The sequence below is a fragment of the Cupressus sempervirens genome, chromosome 6, assembly GCF_028749045.1.
Source record: "Cupressus sempervirens isolate cs-2001-9-10 chromosome 6, ASM2874904v1, whole genome shotgun sequence".
NCBI classification, from domain to species: domain Eukaryota; kingdom Viridiplantae; phylum Streptophyta; class Pinopsida; order Cupressales; family Cupressaceae; genus Cupressus; species Cupressus sempervirens.
The window spans coordinates 8,274,638-8,302,609 of record NC_143123.1 but is presented as its reverse complement, the minus strand read 5'-3'; the positions used below and the strand labels follow the sequence as shown (position 1 = coordinate 8,302,609).

Here is a 27,972-nt window from a genome sequence, read left to right as displayed (position 1 = left end):
TTTTGATAGTCAATTTTATCGGGATGTGACACCCATGGTTTTGAAAATAGTATTATACAGGTTATATAATTACTGTATTTGGTATTATATGGCAAATATTACACGAACAAACTGTCCTTTAAATGGGTACTAGCAATAAACCCATACAACATTATATTTACACAATATAAGCACATCAAGTATAAATTTATTCAATCGTTTTATCCTTTGGGATGACAACCTGCTAGTATGCTTCCACGCTTACTATCAAAGATGAACATTTGTCAAATGAGATAAAATTCTTATTGGGCACCTTCCCATCGATAAGTAACAGCAACACGGATGCATGAAGGGCCAGCTTTCATGTCCTCCAAAAGCATGTTCAAAAGCGTATGTGTGATAGGTCCACATTTTCCTGTGCAGAGATATCCAACAGTTAAGCTCATTATAAATTTATAAGTATAAAAAAAATTGACAAGATCAAATCCTTGAAGCAATTCTGTCTGGAAGCACTTTAGTTGATAGTATGTATAAAGAAAGCAATATCATCAGAAATACAGCCTGAAGTAGCATAAAAAATTCATAATAAATGTTGCATGTTTAAATCCAATGATTGAGGGTTGTGTGTTTAAAATGAATAAGTAAGTTAAATGGAGAAAGAATCCCTTGCATATGAAGGATATTATTCACCAAATTGGTGTTGGCCTAGGAGCCACCTTTACCTTTAGCAATGTTTTATTCTGTCAAAAGATGTAGCAGGTGATTTGTCAACATTCATTGTCTTTCAAACTCATTTATGGATAATGTAAATTCTCCTAATATACTTATTTTATCAAAGAAGGCTTTGCAGGTATACCATTTCCTATTGGTTGTTTATCCCACATAATAACCGGAGTAACTTGCACACCACTTCCAATGAGCATCATTTCTTCTGCTGCTTTGCCTTCTTCAGCAGTTATATTCCCAACTCGAATGTCACTGATGACACCTTGCTCTTCTAGAATAGAAGCAAGATCTAGTATGCGCTTTGCAGTGCAGCCACTCAAGATTTTTTGAAATGATGGCATTAGAAGCTCCTTTTTCTTGTTTATAAATGCAACATTCATATTTGGTCCTTCAGCGACAAAGCCTTCATCATCAAACCATACAGCTGCATAAGCTCCTCTTTCTTCTGCTTCCATTTTTGAAAGAACATTTGGTAGATAATTTACATTCTTCATGGTTGCAAACTGAGGGGGTTTCATGGGCACCGAGGATGTTACAACTTTCATGCCCTCTGTATGAACTGACAATGCATTTTCTATAACAACAGCATAAAAGGCAGAAGTTGGGCACCCGGATGGAGAGAGGGCGAAGTCTCCAGGACCTGCTGTTAACCAGTAGCGTAAGAATCCCTGTTTGCATTGTGATGCAGCTACAGTTTGTATTAGTATGCTTCTTAAATATGAGCGATCAAAAGGAGGAGCAATCTTGGCCATTAAGGCAGATCTCAATAAACGATCTAAGTGGGAGTCCAACTCATAAAGATGCCTGCACACAAATGAACAGTATCAGCTCCTGAATATATTGTGATTGTAAAGTTATTTATGGATTAAGTATTCAAGAATAAGAAGCAATTGGCAAAAACCTGTTTTTTTGACATTACTTAAATTGCTGTCTTATAAACTGTCATATTATGCAAAAATCCAAGTAGATGAGAAAGGGGAATATATAAGTTGGGGCAGGAGCCTTGATCTGTAGTTGGCTATTCTAGGTAAAAATGAAGCCCCCAAATTTCTGAACAAAGACAAAATTAGAGATTCTGTGACTAAATTTTCAACTTTGTCTGTTAAAGAAAACATTAGTTAAACTAGTTGTGATAAGACATCTAAATTGAGAAAAAAAACTAGAACAGAAATCCATGTAAGATATTAAAATTGTTGCAAGTTTATCAGTTTGTTGTTAGAAGACATTGTTCAGATTGGTTGTTATTGGTCAATTAGTTGGATTGACTCATGAATCCTATTACATAAATGTGAAGTTTTATCAAGGAGTTTTGGTGTGTCCTCCAATTGTCTGTCATTTTGTGTGTAAGAAATTTGTCTGTAATTGTTTGATACCTTCAATTAATTGATATCAGATCAAAGGTTAGGTAGTTAGGTCATGCAGAAGACTGCTATTTTTTTCAAAGAATTTGAATTGTGGCCTTTTTATTGAAAAGAGGAGGGCAATCAATCAATAGGGAGAACAGCCACAAAAGTCTGCAGAGATAAGGAAGAAATGAAAAATCACCAGTAAAGTCCACTGCAATCTTTGAAGAATCCCATAGATCTGATAAGTCGCCAATTATATTAAGTGCCAACAGTCTGATATCCACAAGAAAAAAAAAAGGAAAAGATCACAGAAGTGAATCAAATTGATGTTTGAAGGGTGATTGTGAAGGAAAGAAGGTCACTGTTGTCGGGTATTTAGTGTCTGTTAGCGATTGTCAACAGGTAGGTAGTTTGGGCGACAGTCATTGATAGTCGGCACTTGCACCCCATCAACACCTCTATATATATCCATGTACTTATCTCCAAGATATGATGTTGTCGTGATGAAATGAAAGTACTGTTGTCATTCTGAGATACATTGAAAGCATTTATGAGATTAATAAACACGCATCTGTGGGTTCTCTTGTATTGCACATGCTTACTCTTATATTCTGTGTGGCTTTAATTCTGATTTAAGCGGAGATCCTAATGGGGAAATATTTGGCAATGTTGCCTAGACAAATCTGGGAATGATGGTAGGGTGTTACATGGTGAGACTAATATAATGGGCCAACCAGTGAGTGATGAGGGCACGAGTAACAGTAAGGAAGAATTGTTTGAAGGAGAAAGAGAATTCACAGTGGAGTGTGTGAATGTATTGCAAACATCCCTTGAAACATATGTACAAAGGGAGGCGAGACGAGAGGAAGTTCTGAAAATAGTGGAGGATATGAAGAACCTGAGAATATTGATTCATTATTGACAAAAACAAGAACATAAGCAAAATGAACAAAAGGACAATGAAGATTTGCTTCTAATTTTAAGGGTGCACTGAGTCCATTAATCTTTTAAAAAACAAGTGGTGCTATACATTCAAATCAGGTATTTCATATTCTCGTAGACGCATATCAAGGCGCTCATATACTTAAATTGCAAATACTAATAAGGAGTTTTGAAAATGTTAATATAAGTCCAAATGAGTAAGTGACATACTTATAATGAGGTTTCTAGGAGATGATTTGAATATTAAACATGTTATTGATGTTTTTTAAAGTTTGTAATGTGACACATTTTTGGTTTTGTAAAAGTTGGTTACAACTTCTCCATGGTATCATAGCTCTAGACCTGTTGCAGCCTATTAGTGTTTTTTTAAAGATTTATAGAGTTTTGAGGGTTTGGTGTTTTTGTTTTTTGAAGTGAGGCACATCTCTGTCATTCAAAGCACTTTGAACCCAAACGGACTTTGCCATTAGCTTCAGAAGGCCACTTCCACGAATTTGGATATAAAGCTTAACCTATTTTGGTCACCAGAGCATTTGGGACAAAATTTTGCCCTCCAGGCCATACAAGTATGGAGGCACAATTTTTGAGAAAAATAATTAATAAAAAACAGTGCATCTTATACTTATTTTATCAAAAAAATTCATTAAAAAAACTTTGCACATTAGGTAACAAATACTTTTAAAAAACTAAAAGAAAAAAGCAAAAACGTTCCATGCTTTTTTAGGAAGTACACTTCCATGTGCAGGTTGTGTTGTCAGCATACCACGGGCCTAATTTTGATGGCCATCAAATCGGCAAACACCTTGAATCTTTTGTCATAAAAAGTGGTTGATTTTTTTACCATAACTTTTTTTTACAGCATCCATTTTTAGGAAATGTGATATCGCCAGAAAGCTGGTTCTGAGCTTGTTCTGATGGTACTAGTCTCATTTCCAGATTTTCCCATTTGCATGCCTATTTACACAGTCAAAGTCAGAAGATGATTTTTGCACTTTGGGAGGCATAACTTCCACGTCTTGTCTCTGTTTCTTACAAACAAATAGGTTTGAGTACTCTCTTCAGATCTGAATTTATTTTCATCAGCAAAGTTACCAAGTACACAAAGAGTTATCTGATGCCAAATTTATTTTTTCTCACTTTTCAACTTTAAAAATTGTACTGGGTTTGGGTTTTTGTGTTGTGGCATGTTTTTTCTTGCTTTCTATAATTTACATCAGAAAAACAAAACCATCTTTCACAAAACATATTCATCATAGCAGACTCATATTCTATTGAGCGCCTTAACCTGCACAACTATCACACCTAGTAAGCATAGATGACTAGACTTCTCATGTCAAAGGGGTTATGGTCATGTTTGGATGAGAATCGGCCTCAACAACAATGAACATTTGAAGTGTTGCAATACAGAAACAAAATGGATGAAGCCATGGGTTTATTGTCCTTGTATGTTTTTGACAGCTTACTCTTTCATCTAGATGGTTGCACCACCCTTGTGCTATGTGGGCCAAATTCAATGATCTTTTTGGCACCATCAATGAGTTTCGTGCACCTTAGATTGAGGTCGAGTTGACTTCCTTGGTACCTGTTGGTTAACAATTTGTCTTCCTTAATGTTATGGTTTATACCTTGACTCTTGAAATGCCCAATGGCTAGTGGAAAACAAAGAAGTTAACAACAAAATGGGTCAGTGTAGTAATCTATCAAAGAACCAAGGTACAACTCCCTTTTAAATGCAAGATTTGCAATGAATGCATTTTTAAGTTTTTGGGGGTATGCTCTTAACCAGAGAGCAGAAGAGGTCAACAACCAGGTTATCCAACACTTCAAACAACCTAGGCAATGTTCAAAATGGAGACTAACATCTAATATGCAATCTACTCTAACTCGAATGCAAGGACGGAGATATGCAATACTAGCTATGACAACAAGAGAGAATGAGTAATGACTAAATAGGCAATTCCCAGATTGCTGAATCAACTGACATTAGACAGTACCCAGACTATCCACTTTTCAGCTGCTTCTATAATCAAATTCCGGACTACATACACACATGAACTCTGAGGAAAGTAAAGCTTACAATCCACTGAAATGAAGGAAATAAAACCAAGTTCACTTGTAATCATTCAATTTTCAGTTACAACATATTCATTCCAAATATCACATGGTACTAAGTGAACAACAAAATTAACATGTAGACTTAGAGTCACACACAGTAGTCCTAGCTACAGGGGTTCACCCACAAATAATTTTGTTGATGTTATTAACTTCTCAAAAAGTTACATATATAGGGCTCTTCAAAATGGCCAATTACATTAGATGATTGCAGTGCAAAGCATCTTTGAATGGAATAAGTTAAAAATGGGACTTCACTGGGTCATCGTCCATTACAGAGTGTAAGCCTATTGAGGAGATGCCCAAAAATGGCTACAAAAAGAGAGATGAGAGAGAAGAGACAAAATGATAGATGTCCGAGAGGAATGTCAGAGCATCATGTCCTCTTACGAGTAACTGCCTTATCTCTATAAGCCTTCATTGCACTTGTTACTTTATCTAGCTCATCGACACCTCGGATGATTTTATTGTCAGCTCGAATCATCCAATAGTTGTGCATCTCTATCAACTCATCCACTCTGGCGACCTTTGACTGGAATTTCTCTGAAGCCCGCCTTAAGATAGCATTTGTTGCTAAGAGTTCTTGGATCTTTGACATCTAGAAATTTATTGGGTCAGCGGCCTCATCAACAAATCCCAGATCCACCAATTTACCATTGCCTTAATACATATGATTCCGTGTGTAGTACTTTCAAATATTCAAAAAGTTTCTCAATGACCTTTTGCACTAGGTCATGCTCATCCTTGAGCTCGTTCGTGGATTTGGCAGAGCTTTCTACCATGAACTCCAGAGATTATTTCGAATGAAATAATGGCTCTTGGCCTGTCTTGAGGATCCCATGAGGGATGGAAACATTGGTTTTCATATCGATTACTTCCTGTAATAGTGCCAATTGCTCTATTAGTCTATCTGCTACATTTTGTATGGTAGTCTGATGGTTTGAAGTTGCCTCCCTCAACTTGTTAGCATCTAACACTAGATTTCCCAAATTCTCAATTAGTGGGGGACTTTGTGCCTTCATTTGATCCACCCACGCTCAACCAATTTTCCCAAATTGCCTCTCTTGTTGCAGCTTCAAAAGCAAGTTCTTATTCTCCTTTGCATTCGGGTCAAATGTGCTCATTGAAATGCTCCTGAGTTCAAACCTGATGTAGTCCATTAATTCTTTGTTTGAGGCCTTGAGAACCTCTTTCTCTGCTCTCAATTCTTCTAGCCTGTTCTCAATCTTCTCATTAGTAGAATTCCATATATTTACCATGGAGTCATGAATAGGGATACCAAGTTCCAGCGTTCTGATCTGGAAGTTGTTCATAGTAAGCTCATGGAACTTGCCCTCCTTTTGAGGCTCTCTATCTCCATCAACATGTGGCCAGTAGAAGGATCAGTAGCCAATGTTGCAATGGAATTTTGTTTCTTTGTCTTCTTCGAGGCTAGCTGAGAAGAAGTTGCCTGTGTGATAAGGTCCTTTGATGGGGCGACTTCTTCATATCTCTGCTTCTTTCGATCAATGGTCTCCTCCAACCATGACTTAGTTGAAAGGGCATTGATTGCTGATTGCAAGGTAGTAGGATCAAAGAGCTTTCTTGCCACTAGGGGAGTTTGCTTGCTCCATGAAACAATGAGGAAGGCAACTATTAGTCTCCACCTTGGCCAATAGATTGGGTTGGGCATACAGATATTGAAGTAGCAGCCATAGTGGTAGTCGCTACAGTTGATTGGGCAGCTCTAGAAGATACTCCACTAGTAGAGCCAGTGCTTCCCATTCTCTTCTTTCTCGCTCGAGTCCACTCTACCCACTTGTTCGTCATCTTGATGATTTCATGCATGAGGACCTCCATGGTGTTGATGACAAGACCAGGAGGTGGGGTAGACACAATGGTAGTGCCTTTAATCTGCTCGTAGGATGAGGGATGCATATAGGAGCCATCATCTGCAAGATCAGAAACATCAATAGAGTTATTATACAATTTAACTTCATCAATTGTCAACCGGGACCAAAAATTCTCTTGGGTTTGATACTCATTAAGATATCCAGCCCAAAAATCTTCAATGTTTGGAACGTGTCTGTAGGCGTATCCCAGCTTCAAATGATCCCTCATGAAGTTTACTGGGTCATACTGAGGCCTAAGTACCTCATAATCAATCAACTTGATCTTACTTTCAAAGCTATTGACTAGATTCTGAGCATTGGATCTAGAGGCACAAGAATAAGGTCCACCCACTATGTGGAACAAAATCCCGACTATCTTTTTCACATTTGAACACAAGGTGTTCACTTCAAGTATTTGTTGACACAATTCAACAAGAAGTCTTTTGGGAAAGCCATCAAAAGCACCTATCCATAGGTAGGAGAAGCTCAGAAATTGGATGAATGAACATCCAAATTGGCTAATAGCCAAAATTGCTTCTAGTGAAAATCTTCTCTTAGGGCAGCCTTGCAATTCCTAGCATAACCTCATAGTGAAGGTGTCGTTCACTGTTACATACTCCTCATAGCTTCTCTATAGTTGAAGGTGCGGGTAAAACTCATAAACCTTTGTATTTACATTGTAATTCTGAATGCTGGGAAGGCCTGGCCATAGGTGATGAGTAGCTAAGATATGTATCAAATACGAAGACATGTAAAACTATTTGAATCCCTTAGCTGAATTCAACCATGAGACGAGCTCATCACAGATAATCTAGGCCCAGTCAATTTGCAGACCTTCAGCAGAGATGGCTTGCACCAGGAAGAAGTGGTGCTCAATAAACTCCAGAATCTCCTCCTTTCCTTTTAAGCTGAGAAACAAAGAGAGGATATCTACAATCTCCCTTTTCAAATTGGTTCCGAATAAGGTTTTCAACATCTTGCTCTTCTTTGAGCGCGGGGTTTGGAACTAGGTCCTCTGCATATCCTCCCTTGTCAAGGTCTTCTTCTCATTGAAATGGATGCAGAGGAGCCAAAGTCAATGTCACAATATTCCTCCTTCTCAGGCATGTCGAATGCAGACTGCATTAAAGCCTTGTTGATTGAGAGGAGGATAGACTAGTTAGGAAGCAAAATTTTCTTCGTCTCTGGATCATATCTTTCTATGCACTCCCTTACTAGATCTAGAGCTTGTATAGCCATGGGAAAACCAATAGCTTCCACCAATCCACTCTCTTGCAACTTTTGCATAACTGGGTGGATAGGTTGAGAGTTAAGTCTTCTGTGAAGATCACCTAAATCATAGAACTTGAATGATGTAACTGTTAAGTCTTTTAACTCACTCTCCAGGCCTATAAGCTTATCATAACCTGCAGGTCTGATTGTCATTTGCTATGATTACAAAGGATGCAGTTCTCGATAAATAGTCATTTAAGTTATTTGGGGAAACAATTTTGAGGCAATTCCAATGAAATAGATGTAGAAATCCGAACGTTGGCACTACATCAACGAAATTAAGTTCAACCAACAATTATAACACCAGGATTTGCAGTAATATTTCATAATCAATAGCTATTCAAAACTTTTTGTTTCCATGCACATAATAACTCATAATCCCGAAAGCCTTGTTACTTTATTTAGAGTAAAGTCCTATCATTAAAAGCTACTTACTGAAACAAGGGTTTTAATTTAGCAGAAAATGCGTTGTTTCCTTTAGAATCCGGTGTGAGGATTTATTTGACAACTTAATATGTGCGGGCGAGAAAGCACAAATCAAATTTTCCGTAAACGCAGTTTTCCCTTGATTTAGAATCGTAGTGCGGTGAATAATTTGTTTTAATAGCGTGAGCACTTCATTCTTTCATTCTTTTCCCTAAGCACTTAACACTTGATTTGCTTTATGTCGGGGTTGCACCTTTATGGCTAACTTTTCTGGAAGCATCTATTTGGCATTTCTGAAGAATATTCGCACACTAAAGTCACTTCGCTTTCTATTTTCAAAGCCTTCAGAGAAGTGGCCTTTTACATTTCCAAGAGACGGAAAACCCCTCTAAAAGAGGCATCTTCTAGAGCGAAGAAAACTCTACAACAATTTCCCATTAATCTCAATTTGATAGCTTTAAGGTGGGATCTCGAGCATGGATCATTAATTATGGGGTCAGAATAATTCCTTTCAAAAATCATGCTTGTCTTGCTTATACATAAAGACTTTAGAATTGGGCACCAGCCAAGTTAGCTTCGAAAATAGAACAAAATACCTTTGTTTCCATTAGCGAGTAGCTGGAAACCCACAGGCCCATCTTTCTTCACAGAAATGGATTTTACCTCTGACAATTGATTCGAGACCTTCTTAGGTTTGACTTATACTTTCCTAGATCTTTCCATTATGATATAATCATGTGCACAGCTTGCTAACATCATTGTGACTTCGTTCCTTGGATACATGCTTAATGAACTTTGCAAATGGGAAAACTAACTCGATTGTTCAGAATCCAAAAGAAATGAGAATGCTGGAGCAAGATAGCAGATATGAAAACAAGGAGGACTTACTTCTCATTAGGAAGACACTTGAAACACATCCCAGCCAAGCCTAAATCATCTAAACCCCGAATGCATTGAAATAATAAGAAATCTGCATGGGGGAATAGGGAAAGACAAAGCAAAGGAGACCCAGAAAAGATACAAAGTAAGAGCCTTGGGAATTGATGAGAAGTAAGTTCCCAAGGCTACTTAAACATGCAATCTTGAACAGAAACTCAATGAATACCAACAACTATAACTGACAGGGGAAAAATTGAAAGTTGGCAACAATACCCAATTCCTACCCCTCTATTGAGGATTTCCCGATGAAGTTCAAATCACTCAGATCAATTTTATAAGGTTATGGTGAGAACAAGACTGGCACAAAGTGCATTACCTGGTTTTTTCTAAGCTTTGAGGTAAGTTCCATACATTTTCTTCTACATTCTACTCCACCATGATGCTTTGGGGCTAGGTTTTGTCATGCCTTCCTTTGAGGTATTCTAAGACCAATAAAAATGGGATTAGTCCAAGCTCACACAACCTTTCAAGATCACAGAACCATGTATTGGTAGCTCACACATCTTTAGGGAAGCGGGAGCAAAAAACAAGTCAAAGACTAGAGTCTAGGAAGGATTGTAGTTCTCAACACCCCTCTAGCCCACCTTCTCCCAAGGGGGAAAAATTGAAGACAAAAAAACCTAAGTGTACTTATTGTAAAAAGCCCAAAAATGATGAGTCTCATTGATATGAGAAAAAGAAAGAAGATATGCAAAACAAGTTTCAGATTCAATAGCTCTTCTTAAGAAGAACAGCATCAATATTCCTTCTACTTCTCAAAGGTCTTCTTCTTCATCATCATTCCAGACACATGGACCGGACAAAGGAAAGGGCCATGCATTATGTGCAACTCCTAGTTCACACTCTTCTAGATGGCTACTAGATTCAAGTGCTTCACACCATATGGAATCTTCTTAGGATGTATTCTCTTCTAAGTTCTTTTGAGGCTTCTCCTACCCACACATTTTGATGGGGAACAACATTGTTATGATTGCATGTGGTAAAGGTTTTGTTGACATTGATAATGGAGCATTCAATGATGTACTGTGAATTCCATCTTTTTCCTCTAACCTTCTCTATATCTATCAAATTACTCTTAATGGGACAAAGAAGAAAGTCGAGTTCACCTACAATTTAGTGCACATCAGAGATAGTGAGATAGGAAATATTGTTGCAACAGGGACAGTTACTCATGCTTCCCACTTGTACTCCTCTTATTTTGGTCTACCATCTCCACTCCCAAAGAATCACTCTCTTTCTTCATGAGAGCCCATTGAGGTGAAGTCAGGTCACTTGAACTTATGTGTTGTTCCTAAGACCAATGTTGTGACTTCTACACCTCCACCTTTTGTTGAGTTTACACCCGTTCAATAGGATTCCCCTTTAACATTGCCTGACATTATAGCTCCATGCATCGAGCCACCTAGTGTAGTTGTTAAGGACATATTCGAGGACATTAATCTCCTCTCAGATGACAGATTCAACACACCTATTTTTGCGTGACAGGTTGTTTGCATGGCATGTGTTCTTTGGGCTTTGTAGAGATTGGTTTCAACAACTTCTACAGTTCTAAACAATGCTTTTGTTTTACCAAAGTTGTGAATTTCTTTGATGTGCTTTAGCAAGACTCATTTCATAAGAAATGATTCCCAAATGTCAAGTGCATCTTCATGAATATGGGATTCTGCACTCTCCTCTTTAGCTTGAGCAAAATGTGCACTCCTTTGACTTGTTGTAGGATACTTTGTGTACTCATAAGATCTGTGATCATATCCATTCTGTTTAAAACATTCTCCCAAAATTTTGCATCGCTTTACTGCATAGCAACCCAAAGGAGTTCTATGGGTCATGTTAATAAGGCAAGACAAGGAAGCCTTCAACTCGACTATGAAACAGAACAGGCAGATTCAGAGATGAAGAGGCCTCTGAAAGCAACAATCTCTCTCACGTAGGTTCTCATTTGCAGCTCAATGTGGTAAGAGACATGTCTTTATTCTTTCTACATAACTTTTCATTTATAACAATCAACCTCTTGAATGGATCAGTTTAATTCTGAGTTGGCAGCCTCTTATCCTTAGCAGCAGCATCTACATTGAAATATAGCTTCCACTTACGTGGCCTTAAACCCTCAATGTCCTTTCATTTCAAATAAACAGCACTTAGCAATCCTTCAGGAAAGTGGTGGAATTCTTGGGGTCCTATTGAGCCATGATCATCTTTTCAGTGAATTGTCATTCACTGTTATAGTTATTTAATCAGTCCTAAATTATTCTAACCACGATGCTATAGAAAATAGATGTAGTTTTATTTATTACTAATTAAGACCCTTTCAAAGTTCAAAAATTCCTCCATGTAGTCTAGAATAAGTTATGCACCTGCATCAAAAAGGAACCATTGAAGTACAAACACAAGAATGGTAAAATTAAACAAATTTTTTATGCTATGTTAGTTCTTGCTCTTAAAAGAAGATTTTTTATTAGTTGGTCAGTTGTTTCAACAAAATTATCTAGTTGTTTTTGACAGGAATGAATGTGTAGTCAAGAATAAGTCATTCAACAATCAATCAATCAAACAATTATAAAAATGTCAATCATTCCAATGTAGAATCATCCAACAACAATCAGTCAGTCAAACAATTATACATGCCTCAATCATTCAAACATCAGACATTCACGCATCAATTCGTTCAAGCAACATTTAAGCATCTACTCATCAATCCTTCAAGAAATGACAATCACGAGAGAATAAAGTAATCAGAAATAATGTAACAAATAGATCAATATATCAATTTTATATCCAAGTTAGTACTTACCAACCGGACGGGGTCCAGCCCCACAGGGAGGGCTAAGGTTTTGGAATGACAGGGTCTTTTCTTACCCTTTGGCAAAGTAGGCATGGGGTCCTTGGTATTGTCATTGGACGGGGGCTGGGCTCACGGGGTGAGCTTTGGTTTGGAGGAATGAAGTCTTTTCCTACCTTTGACAACCTAGGGACAAGGTCCTTGGTAAGGTCTTTTCACTCAACAGATTTGCAAGGTATTTACTGGTACTTCACAATTTGATTAATTGAGTATTGTGCTATGATTTGTTGATCTAAGGTATTGTTGAGCTTTGGAAATACAATTTGAAGCAGAATTATTGCAGAAAATCAAGATAAGTTCTATTTTCAAAATTATTCATAGATCATAGATTGTATATCATAATAACATTTCATCATTTTTTCTAAAGTTATTTAAAAAAAATATTATGCAATCATCGTCTTGAGTTGGAATTATTGTTTTAGGGGACATTACAAAGAAAAAAAGAACAAAACATAAAGAGTTGCACAAAGAACAAATCAAACATGAATAAACAAAGACAAAAGAAAATTTGACACAAATACCAGAGTTCCATTCCCAAAAAAAACACTTGGAAACCACACTAGAATTTTTGGTGCAAAAGATGCACATCACTCCTTTAAAAGTAAAGAGTGAGGTTTGGATGAGAAAAGATATTCTTAATGTGACACCTGTGGATCATGTGGTCAGGCCTAGCACACAGAAAAATAAAAAAGAGAAACATGCAATAGAAGAATAAAGCATAAAAGAAGCAATCCATATAGACAAGTTTGATGATCTCTATTGGGATGATCATGATCATTTTTTTAGATCACAGGGATAACCATGAGTCTTAAAAGGAAAAGGTTGTGCGTTCAAAGTTTGTTCAGTGATACATGAACATCATTATAGCATATATACATATTCTATAGGTTTAATTTCATTTTTTTGTCTTTTTATTCTTTAATACTTTAGCAACCTGGCCTTTTTATCATGCCTTGTTTGTTGTGGGTCACATGCTTATTTCATAACTTAGATTTGGTTTTCATGATCACCATATCCCCTAGCTGGGGTTCATTTGTTACTCCTATGCTTCTTTCTACATACTCATTTACGTTCTTGTGTTGTTTCCTTTGTTACAACTTACCAAGATGTTGTATGTGCTCGATGTCAAAATCACGATCCTTCTATATGCTTCACAACATCAATTCCGTAGGTAAACAGAAGTAATATAAGATGTAACTTATTAATAGTAATTAAAATAAATGCATCAAATGAAAAGCAAATAAATAATTTAGAAAGATTAAGCATGGAGATCGTATGGGTTGGAGATTAATCCGAATGTATAACATTTCCCCAGCATGGGCAAATGAAAAATGGTTTTCCCAATAGCCAGAAAAACACCTATGCAAGCATATGCCCCCAATGTGACACCCAAGATCATGAGCAAAAGATGATAGAGGAATCTCCATTGGGTTTCTAGAGATAATACACGTCGAGAAATGTGACCTCAGATTCTTAAGTCAATGATAGGGGTAAATGCAGTGCCCCTCAAATGTAAAGGACGAGCAGTTGTAATATATGCAGCTAAGACACGATTCCGACATGGGGCACAGATCCCTTAATTACATGTGGCATTTTCTTTTCTACATCCTCACATACTTTGCTTTTTCCTTCGTTATAACTTAATAGGATGTTGTACCAACCACATTAGAATGAAAATCATGCTAAAGATATGAAATAAGGACAACCCAAATATTGTATAATGGGAATCCAATGTCGAAATGAAGACATAAATTTGGCTTAAAAACATTTCACATCTTACCCATCAATTATCAAAGCAGTGTCAAAAACTCCATGTCCTCGATGGACCATGTGATCATCAAGTGGGATGACCATCAACGTAGGATCAATAGTTATACCTCCAATTATGCTTGAATACATTGCTCGATAAGACTGCTTGGATTTTCCTCTTTTGTTCTCTTGCATCTTTTCAATCATCTGCAAGGAAACATATTTAATTATTAGAATTGCCCCTGATCTAATAAGAAGATAAGAGAAACTTAATCATAGTATTGCAAAATAATTAACCCTAATGTCAAGTTCAATCAATGACCACTAGTTAACTTGAAAGAAATCATATTACGTGGTTCATTCTTCAATTCCAATGTCATTCCACTTGAAGTACAGAATGGATGTGGACAGAACATCTATAAAGAGGTTGATTGAACATCCTTTCAAGTTCTGGTTGACTTTCTTTCATGGAAAATGGTCCCAAGGTATGGGTATTGCGCTTATGTTTCAATATGTTAGTTGTCGGTTTTTACTTCATGTGATGAAGACTAAGAATACGGTTTTGAAAATAAATTTGTGCAAAGTTCTTTTATGGTTCACAATTAATCTTGCATTCATGGGCCATCTCAGTGATGTTGACAATGAAATAGTCATCATTGATTCTACCATTCATAAGAAGAGTGAGCCATATTCCTGCATCAAATCAATAGCGATATATGTTCAAGTACATATGCTGCATTTTTCATAATCAACTCTTCCAAACCTGTCTTATGCAGTAGGAAAGATTCAACAACAACATGATAGATTGCTGAAGTGGATTCATTAGAGGATACCATGGCTCAACTAGAAAAACATTTTCAAAATAGGGCTATTGTTTCAATAAAAAAGGCTCAGCATTTTAAAAATCTTCTAAATTTCAAATACTATTCCTCTGTTCCCTCCACTAGAAGGGACTAGAGTAGGAAGTCAAGTGAAACGTAAGCTCAAGATTATGATTTCCAGGTAATCGGTAAGTTTACAGTCAAGAGTGAATAGTATAAGGTAATCAACTGAAACAATAAAAACAGCTCTGAAGTGGCTTTCATGGTTGTGCATTTCTATAGAAGAGGTTCATGCAATTCCGTGTAGCAAACAAGTACTTCAAATCACAGGAACGATGCTGGGTCAGGAAGAGAATGCTGGTTGGAAGAACATGAAGAAATAACCTACTGATCTGAATGATAATCAGAATATTATGGCCTGATAAGTTCTGTAGCTATTATTAATAACTATTGAAATTCAACATCCTAGATTAGGTTGAGTTTTGAGCACATTCAAAGCCAAATGTATTAATTGTTTAAAATTAATATAGAATCTTCATTCCAATTGTACTACTTGTTTAGCAAGGACTCCTCACATTCAAAGTTGGTGTTATGATCTTGGTCAGCCATTTTTAGCTTGTTAATAGTTCTACTGAAAGTTATTGCAAGGATGGGTCTGTATCTTAATGATAACATGTAAATGTTTCTTTGGATTTTTTTTTTTCACTTTTAGAGTCTTTTCAGTTGCAGATGACTTGTGAAGGAGTATGAGCTTTGAGCTGGAACCATTGGCAATGTAATCATGCCTCTGAAAATATAAATATATTTTATTTCATTATTTAAAAAAAAAAAAACCCAGACTGGGAACATGTATAGTTTAAGCAGGAAATTGTTATCCATCATGTACACAAAATATACATAAACTAAGTTTGTTTAAAATATTAAATTTGCTTGATTTAACAAACAAAAGTAAGAAAAAAAAACAGTTGACACAGAGAAATTAGAAAACTGCGTACTTACTAATAGATTTTGAAGTGGAGGACTCTGTTTTGACTAAAAGGGAGGCTACCCCGAGTAAAGACAAGGGGATCAAAGGGGTCAACAGTTGCCAAAGGAAAGAGGAAACAGAGAAACAGGTAACACCACTATAGGTTGGGTAAAGACTCGAGTCTCAATATGAAAGCTTTTCTATGCAAGAAGACAGATTATGCTCATAATCGAGAAGCTAGAGGGGAGAAAGAGATTTCTATTGGAGGCATATTAAGAGAAGTGGACACCCTTGAGAAGGGTCACGAAATTCAAAACTGAATGAAAACTGAAAGATTGAAAGCTAAAACGAATCATTTGCATCAATAGATTAACAGGGACCATCCCCAAAAGGAGGCTTGTGTTAAGTCAGAAGCCTTGAATGTCTCACTCAGTATGATCATTCAACTGTGTAGGGCTACTATCAGGAACTCCATGCATGCATTATTATGCTCAAGGAAAATACACTTAAGATGAAAGTAATTCATCTAGAAACTAAACAAGTAAGGGAACTGGACCAAAGAATTTGAAGCAGAATGAGAATTATGTGACTGATCTGGACAATAAGATAATGGAAGATCATTTGGAGTTTATGAGGGAGGGATAGATTGCAGAAAATTCTTTGAAGGAATTTTCTTCTTCTCACATGTAATCCTTCTGGTCTTTGCTGTTTTCCTGCTGTTTATTTGCTATTTTGGTTTTCCGCTGTTGGTTAAAAACATTGTTCCTTATACATTGTGATGCAGGAGCATCTTGGGTTTCCTTGTAATCCTGCTCTTTTGTTCATTCTATTAGTTGCTGCCAAGTTCTTAGTGGATGCCGAGTAATTCCTTTGGTTGCCGAGTGATTTCCTTTGGATGCCGAGCTCCTTTGGTTACCAAGTTTGAGTGGATGCCGAGTCATTTCTTTGGATGTTGAGTGATCCCTTTGGATGTTGAGTTCGTATGGATGCCGAGTGCCAATTTTGAAAAGCTTTTATTTGCCGAGTAATCTATGTCTGATTCCAGTTTGGGCCGACTTGGCTCGTAATTAATTTAGTATAGGTAGTTAATATTTATTGTGAGCCGACTTGTGGCTTTCTTATGTTCTAGAATGATCTGTAAGCTGTTTTGGCGAGTATAAATAGAGTGCTTAGACATAGAGTTAGAGACAGTTTTTAGAGGAATTCTAGAGTAGAACGTGAAAATTTTGAGAAGAGTTCTTGAAGAGGATTGGAGAGGAGAACTAGAAAGTGCGAATTTGCTGTTGAATGTGAATGTATTTGTATTTGGCCGTAACCCAGGAGGCCTTACAGTTGGGCATGTATGAAGATATTTTGACGAATCAATAAAAATATTTCACTCTTCTTCCCCCTTTGGTTGTTGTTCTTTGTGTTTTCTTCCGTTGTGTTAACTCTTGCAGGGTGGTTCAGAGAGCTGGGTGTGCCATTGGCCCTAGCATTCCCCGTCCTTCCTTGTGTCAGGTGGTATCAAAGCCCGGTTGTTCCTGAGTGTGCAAGAAGATCGCCGAAAGTGTGAGGCAGTTTGTACCAGGACCTTGGTTGGGCGAAGTTTACTAGAGCTGGAGGTTCATCCTTGTGGAGATTGGATCGTGTAGAACCTTGATTTGGATTTGGTTGTAGGGTGGCAGATCTGTGGATTTGACCTATAACTTGCAGAGGTTTATGATCTTGCAGGAACCTGATTTGTAAAGATGGTTTGTGGTAGAGGAAATGCCGATAATGCCATATTGGATCAGTTGAGACAAATTGCAGCCAGATTAGATGCTGTGGAGACAGCCCAAAGGAGAGGAGCACATCTTGATGATGTAAGTGATGATGAAGCAGCAACACCAAACCATAATCCAGAGTTTGAGGAAGATCAAGATGAGGAAAGGTTGTTGCGAGTGTTGTCTAGGGAAAATTCAAAGCTTGTTGTCGAGTTGTTCCTGATGATGGAAAATTGGATACCAGTGCTCTGTTAGATTGGATCTCACATATGGAGAAGTTATTTGAGCATGAAAACACTTCTGAGTCACTAGGTTGAAAGGTCATGCATCACTATGGTGGGAACATTTGCAAATTGATAGACAAAGGAGAGGAATGGAGAAGATCAGAACTTGACGAAAGATGGTGAACAAAGTAAAGAACAAATTCTTTCCTCTTGATTACCAAGTTAGCTTGTTGAGAAAGATGCAAAACTTGAGACAAAAAGACATGACTGTGAAAGAGTATACTGAGGAATTTTATAGATTGGACATCAGATCTGGACATGTGGATGATGTTGAGAAAATTGCAAGGTACATAAATGGATTGAGATCTGGAATTCAAGATGAAATAAGTTTTGTGAAGTTGGAAAGTGTTGAACAAGCATATCAATATGCCTTGAAAGTTGAGGAGATCTTAGCAAAGAAGCAGGAACAAAGACAAAGAGGTAGAGGTGCTAGATTCCAGAGAAGCAGAGGCAGATCTTATGGTGAAGGTGGCAAATCTGAAAGTTTTGATAAAGGCAAATCTGAATGGAAGAATGATGACAAAGACAAGACAGAGTGGAAAGGTGGTAGCTCATACTGAGGAGGTACTAGATCTTACCGAGAAAGAGGTAATTCTTTTTCTAGAAGTAGATTTCATGGTAATTGTTTCAGATGTGGTAAAGAGAGACATAGATCCTTTGAATGTAGATCTTCTGAAAGTGGGTAGAATAATAGAAATGTTGTGATTCAAGGAGATGATGAGGGTTCACCAAGAGGACCTGAGGCTGGAGAAAATCTGACGGTGAGAAAAACCTTATGTAATAAGGGAAGTGATAAGAAACCTGTTTTAACGAGAAGTCTTTTCAAGACCAGATGTAAGATGGCTGAAAAGTGTTGCAAGGTGATCATTGATAGTGGAAGTTCTACAAATTTGGCATCAAAAGAGCTGGTTACAAAGTTGTAGTTGCAGAGGCTAAAACATCCTAAACCCTATCATGTTTCATGGATCAAAGATGAGCATAAGATATTGGTAAGTGAGCAATGCCTTGTGAAGTTCAAAATTGGACACTACTTTGATGAAGTTTTGTGTGATATTATGCCCATGGATTGTTGTCATATTTTGTTGGGTAGACCTTGGCAATATGATAGATATGCTGTATATGATGGAAGATTGAATCAATATACTCTTTGGGTAAATGGGAAGAAACAAACATTGCTACCTTTGATTGAAAGTCCAGATGAGATCAGTCGGCAATAAAAGTTTGCATGGTTAATGGAAAACAATTTGAAAAGGAAGTAAAGAAGAATCAAGTTTGTTTTGCTATAGTTCCTAAAGGACCGAGTGTTGGTAGTAATGACCAAGCAGCAAAAGTTGGTATGATAGCAAAAATTGAGGAATTGTTGAATGAATATAAATATATTGTTGCTGATGATATTCCTGATGGTTTACCTCTAGTAAGAAGCATAAGTCATTGTATGGATCTGATTCCTAGAGCTAGTTTGCCAAACAAAGCGCCATATAGATTGACACCTACAGAGAATGAAGAACTTAATAGACAAGTGCATGAGTTGTTTTTGAAATAAAAGCAGCCGAAACAAGGAGGCTAGCCCATTACAAACAAGCTGGACGACTACCAACAGATAACCATCAGAACATAACTAATCCCTAATGCTTTTTAAAACAAAAACATAAGTTTATATTATAATTATAAAAGTAACTACAGGCTTTAAACAAAATGCATGTTAACAAGCTGGAATCACTTAACAAAAACAAAGGCATGACAGCCTTAAAATCAAAAAAGTCTATAAACCAGTGGATTAACAGCATGCAAAAATAAAAGGAGGGAGCCCTTATGATTTCTTGACCTCCTTCTTCCCCAGAAGGACATTTGCCCAGTCTTTCGCCAGGAATTCAAAAAGCAGCTTGGAGTCCTCCTTGGGCAAGTTCCCTTTGGCATCCTTCAACAGGCATAGAGTGGTAGCCGCGGCATGAGTGACTTTAACCGTAAACTTGGTTAACAGTCTCATTCTTTCGTCCAACGCCTAGATTCTCTCCCCCCAGCTCGTTACCAACCTTATCCGAATCACCTAGATGTCCATCCCTGCCAGCCTAAGTATCCTGCACAACCAGGGGGTTAGTGGCCTTTATGGAACTTGCCTTAACAGGGGAGGAGATTGTAACGGGGGAAGGCATCCTGTTCACCATTTGGGGGACTTGATCTTTTGTTAGGTCCACACACTTGGGCACAGCCGTCGCCGAGACATGCGACACCTCCTTATTCTCCTTTCCATTACCCGAGTTCAACCTGGAGGAATCAAAAATCTCCTCTTCAACCTCCTTCGTACCTCCCACTCCAAAGTTAACAGTTTTCTCCTTCATTCTCCTTTTGTGGAAGCTCGAATCCTCAGAATCCGACTGCTCCTGTGAGGCTCCCTCCCTTAACTTCCTCTTAGCCTGAGACTTAGCCAACTTCCCTGACCTCCTCCTTCCCCCTCTCCCCTTATCCTTTGACTTCGTTTGCATTTTCTCCTTACCTTTTCCTTTTTCCCCCTGGGGGAGGGATTCAGTGGGGATCCACTGGGAAAGTGCATGAGTTGTTGCAGAAAGGTTTGATCAGAGAAATCTTGAGTCCATGTGTTGTACCTACAGTATTAGCACCTAAAAAGAATGGAGAATGTGTACTGATTCCAGAGCTATTAACAAAATCACAATAAAATATAGGTTTCCTATGTCGAGGATGGATGAGATAATGGATTGTTTGAGTGGAGCAAAATATTTTACCAAGATTGATTTGAAGAGTGGCTATCATCAGATCAAAATCAGAGAAGGTGATGAATGGAAGACTGCTTTCAAGACAAAAGATGGTTTGTATGAATGGTTGGTTATGCCTTTTGGTTTGACCAATGCACCTAGTACTTTCATGAGGTTGATGAATGAAGTTCTGAAAAGATTTTTGGGTAAGTTTGTGATTGTTTATTTGGATGATATTCTGATATTCAGTAAGACTAAGGAAGAACATCTTGAACATATTAGACAAGTATTGCAGAGGTTGAAAGAGGAAAAGTTGTTGATTAATCTGAAAAAGTGTTCTTTTATGCAAGAGGAGATTGTGTATTTGGGATTTGTGATTTCAACTGATGGATTGAAGATGGATCCTAAGAAGGTTAAAGCAATTTTGGAATGACCTACACCTGAGAATGTGGGTGATGTAAGATCATTTCATGGTTTGGCTAGTTTTTAGATAAAGTTTATAAAGAATTTCAGTGTTGTTTGTAATGCTATGAATGAGACAATGAGAGGAGATAAAAATGAATTCAAGTGGACACATGGAGCTGATAAAAGTTTTTAGACTTTGAAACAAAATGTTGCTGAATTACTTGCATTGGCTTTGCTTGATTTCAACAAAGTATTTCAAGTTGAATGTGATGCAAGTGGTAATGCAATAGGAGCTATATTAAGTCAAGAAGGTAAGCCTATTGCTTTCTTTAATGAAAAGTTGAATGATGCTATAACGAAATATTTTGTGTATGATCAAAAATTTTATGCTATTGTTCAAGCTTTGAAGAAGTGGAGACATTATTTGATTCCTAAGGAGTTTGTGTTGTATATTGATCATAAAGCTTTACAATACTTGGGAAGTCAACATAAATTGAATCAGAGATATATGAAGTGCATTGAGTATCTGCAGAATTTTACATTTGTTATTAAGCATAAGAGTGAAGTTACTAATAGAGTTGTTGATGCATTAAGTAGAAGACATTCTTTGTTGACTGAAATGAAGGTTGAAGTTCTTGGTTTTGATGAAATGAAAGAGTTGTATGATGCTGATCTTGATTTTTTTGAGGCATGGAGAGAGTGCAGAGCACCAAATATGATAGATCACATAAGCAAGTATGATGAGTATTTCATTCAAGAAGGTATGTTGTTCAAAGACATTAAGTTGTGTATTCCTAGAAGTTCTATGAGGTTGAATGTGATTAAGGAAAAACATAGTGGTGGATTAGCTGAACATTTTGGAATTGATAGGACATTAAGTTTGCTGAAAGAGAAGTATTATTGGCCACAAATGTATAAAGATGTTCAAAAATTTGTAAAGAGTTGTGGAATTTATCAAATTGCAAAAGAAGTAAGTCAAAATACTAGTTCCTGAGAAACTTTGGAGTGACATTAGTATGGATTTTGTTCTTGGATTACCTAAGACAGTGAAGGAGTACGATTCCATATTTGTCGTAATGAACAAATTTTCTAAGATGGCTCATTTCATACCATGTAAGAAGACATCAGATGCTGAGCATGTTGCTGAACTTTTCTTTAAAGAGATTGTGAGATTGCATGGATTACCAAGAAGTATTATTTCTGACAAAGATAGTGAGTTTGTCGGTTATTTTTGGAAGACTTTGTGGAAGGAGATGGGTATTGAGTTGAAGTTTAGTTCTACATTCTATCCACAAACAGATGGACAGACAGAGGTTTTGAATAGAAGCTTGGGTAATTTGCTGAGATGTTTAGTTGGGAATAAGCCAAGTAATTGGGAAATGGTATTGGCACAAGCTGAATTTGCATATAATAATTCTGTGAATAGGAGTACAAGAAAAACACCTTTTGAGATTGTTATTGGAATGGAGCCTAGAGGAGTATCAAATTTGATAGATGTTGTTGGTGAAGAAAAGAGAAGTGTTACAGGAGAAGAATTTGTTGATTTTATGGAGTCTTTGCATAAGGAAGTGAAGTTGAGGTTGGAACAAAGTAATCAGAAGTATAAGGAGAATGCTGATAAGTTTAAAAGACATCATGATTTTAAAGTTGGTGATGAGGTGATGGTTCATTTAAAGAAAGGAAGATTTTCTGTTAAAACATACAGTAAGCTGAAGAAGAAATTTGGACCTTGTAAGATCTTGAAGAAGTTTGACAATCGTAATGCTTATGAAGTTGAGTTACCTAATGACATAGATATATCTCCTATATTCAATGTTGCTGATTTATGTAAGTATCATAAGTCAGATGATGAAATTGTTGTATCAGAAGATTATCCTAAGAAGCAGATTGAAGAAGTTGAATAGATATTAGATCAGAGAGTTGGCAAGAGAACAAGAGGAAAAGATTACTATGAATATTTGGTGAAGTGGAAGAATAGACCTATTGAAGATGCTTCATGGATTTCTTAATCTGAGTTAGATTCAACTCAGGTTGTGACATCTCAATGATTCAGGAGAATCATTTCTTCCAACCCTGGTTGTCTGATGCAGGAGCATCCTAGGTTTCCTTGTAATCCTACTCTTTTGTTCATTCTATTAGCTGCTGCCGAGTTCTTAGTGGATGCCAAGTAATTCCTTTGGTTGCCGAGTGATTTCCTTTAGATGTCGAGCTCCTTTGGTTGCCGAGTGATCCCAATGGATGCCGAGTTCTCAGTTGTTGCTGAGTGATCCCTTTGGATGTCGAGTTCGTATGGTGCCAAGTGTCAGTTTTGAAAAGCTTTCATTTGTCGAGTAATTTGTGTCTGGTTCCAGTTTGGGCCGACTTGGCTTGTAATTAATTTAGTATAGGTAGTTAATATTTATTGTGAGCCGACTTGTGGCTTTCCTATGTTCTAGAATGATCTGTAAGCCATTTTGGCGAGTATAAATAGAGTGTTCAAGCTTAGAGTTAGAGGCAGTTTTTAGAGGAATTCTGGAGTAGAATGTGAAAGTTTTGAGAAGAGTTTTTGAAGAGGATTGGAGAGGAGAACTGGAAAGTGCGAATTTCCTATTGAATGTGAATGTATTTGTATATGGCCGTAACCCAGAAGGCCTTACAGCTGGGCATGTTTGAAGATATTTTGATGAATCAATAAAAGCATTTCACTCTTCTTCCTCCTTTGGTTGTTGTTCTTTGTGTTTGCTTTCGTTGTGTTAACTCTTGCAAGGTGGTTCAGAGAGCTGGGTGTGCCATTGGCCCTAGCATTCCCCGTCCTTCCTTGCATCACATTGTGGTGGTCTGAAGTTGATATCTCATGTATGTATGTTGTTGATGCTTACTTTCTAATCAATTCTAAAAGATTTGGGCCCTTTCCGAACCCCAGTTTTACATTCTACTAAAAATAAAAATGGAAAACAATTTTGATATATCTAAATGAAAATTAGAAATGGGGCTTATGGGGAGCAATTACAAAAGAAGATATGCATTTACATATATCACATGAGGTAATTACTGAATTTAGAACTGAAATTTTGTTATAATTCTAGTATTCCACAACCAACATAATTGTAAGATTTATGAAATTGAAAATTGATACCAAACCTAAAACTGGAAAGCGTTAGATCATTGTGATCTAATGATAATGGTTGCATTCTTAGAGCATGACCCAGTTTCATATCACTCTCTCTGCATTAAGGAAGCAATTGTTCTGAAGGAAGGATGCCAAGGTTGTGGTTGTACAAACATATGGTACGTATGAGCTTGCTTAAGTGGTAAAACAAAGCATGATCCGTGTTCACAAAACTCAACAATGAGAGTCTGAGATTGCCTTTAGCTTCTCATGAGGTGGCTACTAAATATGGATCAATGAGTCTGACTCAAAAACTATAAAGTAATAAAAAGTATCGATTTTAAGATAAACAGGAATCTCGCCCAATATTAAAATCATTTTAAAAAAAGAGAGTAATATAATCGTAACTTTCAAGCCAGTTTCCAGGGATCATCTACCACCTAGTATTCAAGTTTAAGGGCGTTTTGGGTGAACCTTTCTAGAATTAATAAATAGGTTCACAGACATTTGGGCTATGTCTGCAGAACCCTTATAGAATTGAGAAAGAGGTCAACACTAGTTGCAGAAGCCTCAGCACACTATGAAAAACTCACTCTAAAACAAAAAGATAATAACCGTTTTTATTATTAGAAAAATGGTATGTAACAAATCGTGAAACATGTCTTCACATCTGAATTCTTGTGTTGAGACATACCTCGGAAAGAGATAAAATGGGAATAGTACGCCCTGTCTCATCCTCGTCTTCCATCTCTAAAACATGATGTTCAATAGAATTATCTTCTGCGAAATTGAAGGCATATGTAACATAGGAAGATCATATATCATACATAATTAAAATTCCCAAAATCAAACAATATATATATATAAAACTTACCTGCTCTAGATCCTGCCATATCTGCTTCATTACCACGGACAGCTGCAGGGAAGTGATTGATCTTTCTTAAATGAAAGTCATTTAACAAATTGGTTTTCTTCGGAAATCTAACTAGCTGTTCTTTAATTTCAGTTTTCCTCATTAAGTTATTCCATGAATTGTAGGTGATCAGACCGTGCAGAGCGCGTTCTTGGTGACCCACACCAACATTTAGAAATTTAGCCATGATCAAAACCACCAAGAAACCGAAGAAACACAAAATAAACAAATTGAAATTGTTTTCAAATACTGCAACTATCGGCCGCTTATATTTATATTTGATAGATGAACCATCTTATACGTCGAGGCAGTGATTGATTGTCGATTATTCTTTTATATATATGAGCTGGATGTTGGCATTTTGCTGATCGACATTGTCAAAGCTAAATCTTGTTTTAAAAAACGGATGGTTATGTGAGCCACGTGAATTCCCCATTTAAGAGGTGAAACCCACCTCGGAAACACAAACAAAAGAATTGGATTGCGTAGAGTGTTCGCAGCAATTTACATGCCAAGCTCGATTTCTGCAATGGCAAATTTCAATTCTGTTCACCGTTGTGCAGTGTGTGTAATTTTGGTAAAGCTATTTAATATCGATTAACATTAATAACTTAATTTTAATGAGTAATTAATATAAGTATTTGGGTCTCTCTATTGCAATAAAATCTCTTCATATCAAGATATATCTGGTTGTAAAAGGGAACTGTAATAGCTAATAATATTTGCAATCTATTTGTACCAATAATTATGTCCAATAACATTATCCCAATAGAAAAATCTTTATCCCAATAGAAATATGGATTGAAATTGGTGTAAAGAGTTTTTATTCTAAGCATATTTTAAAGTATTATAAAAAATTAAGGGGGCTTATATGAATGTATGAGAATAAATGTTTATATTATTGTAAAATAGTTTATAGCACCTAAAAATAGTTAACAAATTGATGATTATGTGTAGTATCTATTTTCTTTTTCTTTCTACATTTTGAAATTTCTAATGTATTTTAATTAAATTTACAAATGATTTTTTTTCTTTTTTCTTCAAACATATTATTCAAGTTATTCACTTTTTCTAAATGTGATTGATTTGAATATCTTTGTAAGTGTAAGTTGAATTCAATGTCTCAATATAATTGATTTAAATATTCTTGTAAGTTGAACATTCAGTAATGCAATATTATTTTGTCTCCATCACTTCTGAAGTAGTAACATTCTTCTTTGAGCAATTAACATATTTGCTTCCCATTTTATTTCCACTCCTATGTAGTTATTCTGTGTAAAGACAATCCCCTTTTTTCCCCTCTGCAATAAGAATAACAATAAAAATATAATGATACAACGATATAATAATAATAATTTAGTCTTAATATGTTTTAAGCTTTTATGATAATTTTAATAAGAACATAAAAATATAATAGTATAATAATAATAATTTACCAATTGATGGAGATTGTGTTGTTGAATTCCATTCTTTATATTCTCATACAACATAGAAATTACTTCAATCATAGTGGTCGGAGGATTTTTTATTTTTGATATTTTTTTTAGTTTTATTTTTTAATTTTAAATTTTATAAAGTCTCTTGGAATAATTCTAGTCTTCTTTATATTCTCATAAAACATAGAAATTACTTCAATCATAGTGGTCAGAGTTTTTCTTTTTAATAAAGCCTCTTGGAATAATTCTAGTCAATTTGAATCGTTGCACATTTCTTAAATCTTTCCTAACTCACGTGTTTGATACCAGTAAAATTAAGTAAAGGGAGTGCTAGTGGTCACTTGTTTGGGGGTTGGTGTTCTTAATTCAACTAAAAATTCTCATTTTTCTAACCAAGGAGCACCAATTCTATGTAATTTCTAGGTGGAGATGGTGTTAGTGGTGGCTTGTTTAGGAATTGATATTTCTAGCTCGACTTAAATTCCTTAATTTCTCAACCAAGGAGCACCACTTTTTTTGGCACCCATTTTTAGGTAATTTCAAGGTGAAGATGGTGTTATTGGTGGCATGTTTAGAGGTTTTAAATTTTTAGCTCAACTAAATGATGCAAGAGGGGTGTAAGAGCAATCTTGCATCACCCAAAAATATTCTAGTTTTTTAATAAGCGCTATATTTGTGCAGAGTCACTATGTTTGGAAAAAAATCTATTTTTCAGAAGTTGCTTATTTAGGAATTGGTATTCCTAGCTCGGCTAAAATTCCTTAATTTCTCAACCAAGGAACACCAATTTTTTTGGCACCCATTTCTAGGTAATTTCTGGGTGAAGATGGTGTTAGTGGTGGCATGTCTGGAAGTTTTAAATTTTTAGCTCGACTAAATGAGGCAAGAGCATGCAGGAGCTATTAATCTCATTTCAAGATATATTGTCAATTAGTGTCAAAACACTTAGTCATAATGGAAAGACAATACCAATCAAGTTACTAGTCTACAATGTTAATTGAGCTCATAAAAGAACCAAGCAAACAATGTTAACCTTGCATGGAGTAGGTAACATGAACTGAGTTGCAGTGTCCACTGAGTTGGCTGTTCCCACCGAGTAGTAGTATCAACTAAGTTGATAGTGCCTATCGAGCTCAAAGTGAGAACCAAGTCAAAAGAGTTTTCCAAGATGATAATCAAACTGGTACAGTAGTGTGAACTGAGTTAGAAGTGTCTATAGAGTGATCAGTATGAACCAAGCATCCATTATCAATTGAGTTCCAGAGTTAGCCAAGGTGACAGTGTTGCTCGAGTGTCTTTAGTATCGCTCGAGTAAGCCATTGGACCCAAGTTACAACACTGAGCTGACTTGAGAACTATTTTTGGAAATGATTATATTGTAGTTGAACTATGGAAGAATTA

The 27,972-nt window shown here is 36.5% G+C and overlaps 1 protein-coding gene across 2 annotated transcripts; it reads right to left on the bottom strand.

The window, feature by feature from the left end:
• LOC149550743 (D-amino-acid transaminase, chloroplastic-like) lies at positions 1-25,696 on the bottom strand. 2 transcript variants are annotated; one of them, XM_089786295.1, is made up of 5 exons: positions 25,097-25,696; positions 24,917-25,002; positions 14,233-14,408; positions 836-1,509; positions 1-394 (listed from the first exon to the last, which is right to left on the bottom strand). In XM_089786295.1, exons 1-5 carry the CDS (start codon positions 25,320-25,322, stop codon positions 282-284), a joined length of 1,275 nt encoding a protein of 424 aa, XP_089642421.1. In that variant the 5' UTR covers positions 25,323-25,696; the 3' UTR covers positions 1-281. The 2 variants fall into 2 exon arrangements, with proteins under 2 accessions (XP_089642421.1, XP_089642422.1); XM_089786296.1 differs by having other exon boundaries at positions 24,917-24,972.
• Between the last annotated feature and the right edge of the window lie 2,276 nt (positions 25,697-27,972).

What these genes read in the sequence shown, in the direction of transcription:
- LOC149550743 (XM_089786295.1), bottom strand. Translation starts at nt 25,322, where the DNA reads ATGGCTAAATTTCTAAATGTTGGTGTGGGTCACCAAGAACGCGCTCTG. An exon ending in TATGGCAGGATCTAGAGCAG is followed by an intron (nt 25,003 to 25,096) that starts GTAAGTTTTATA and finishes TCAATTTCGCAG; the next exon opens with AAGATAATTCTATTGAACAT. An exon ending in CCATTTTATCTCTTTCCGAG is followed by an intron (nt 14,409 to 24,916) that starts GTATGTCTCAAC and finishes GTTTCCTTGCAG; the next exon opens with ATGATTGAAAAGATGCAAGA.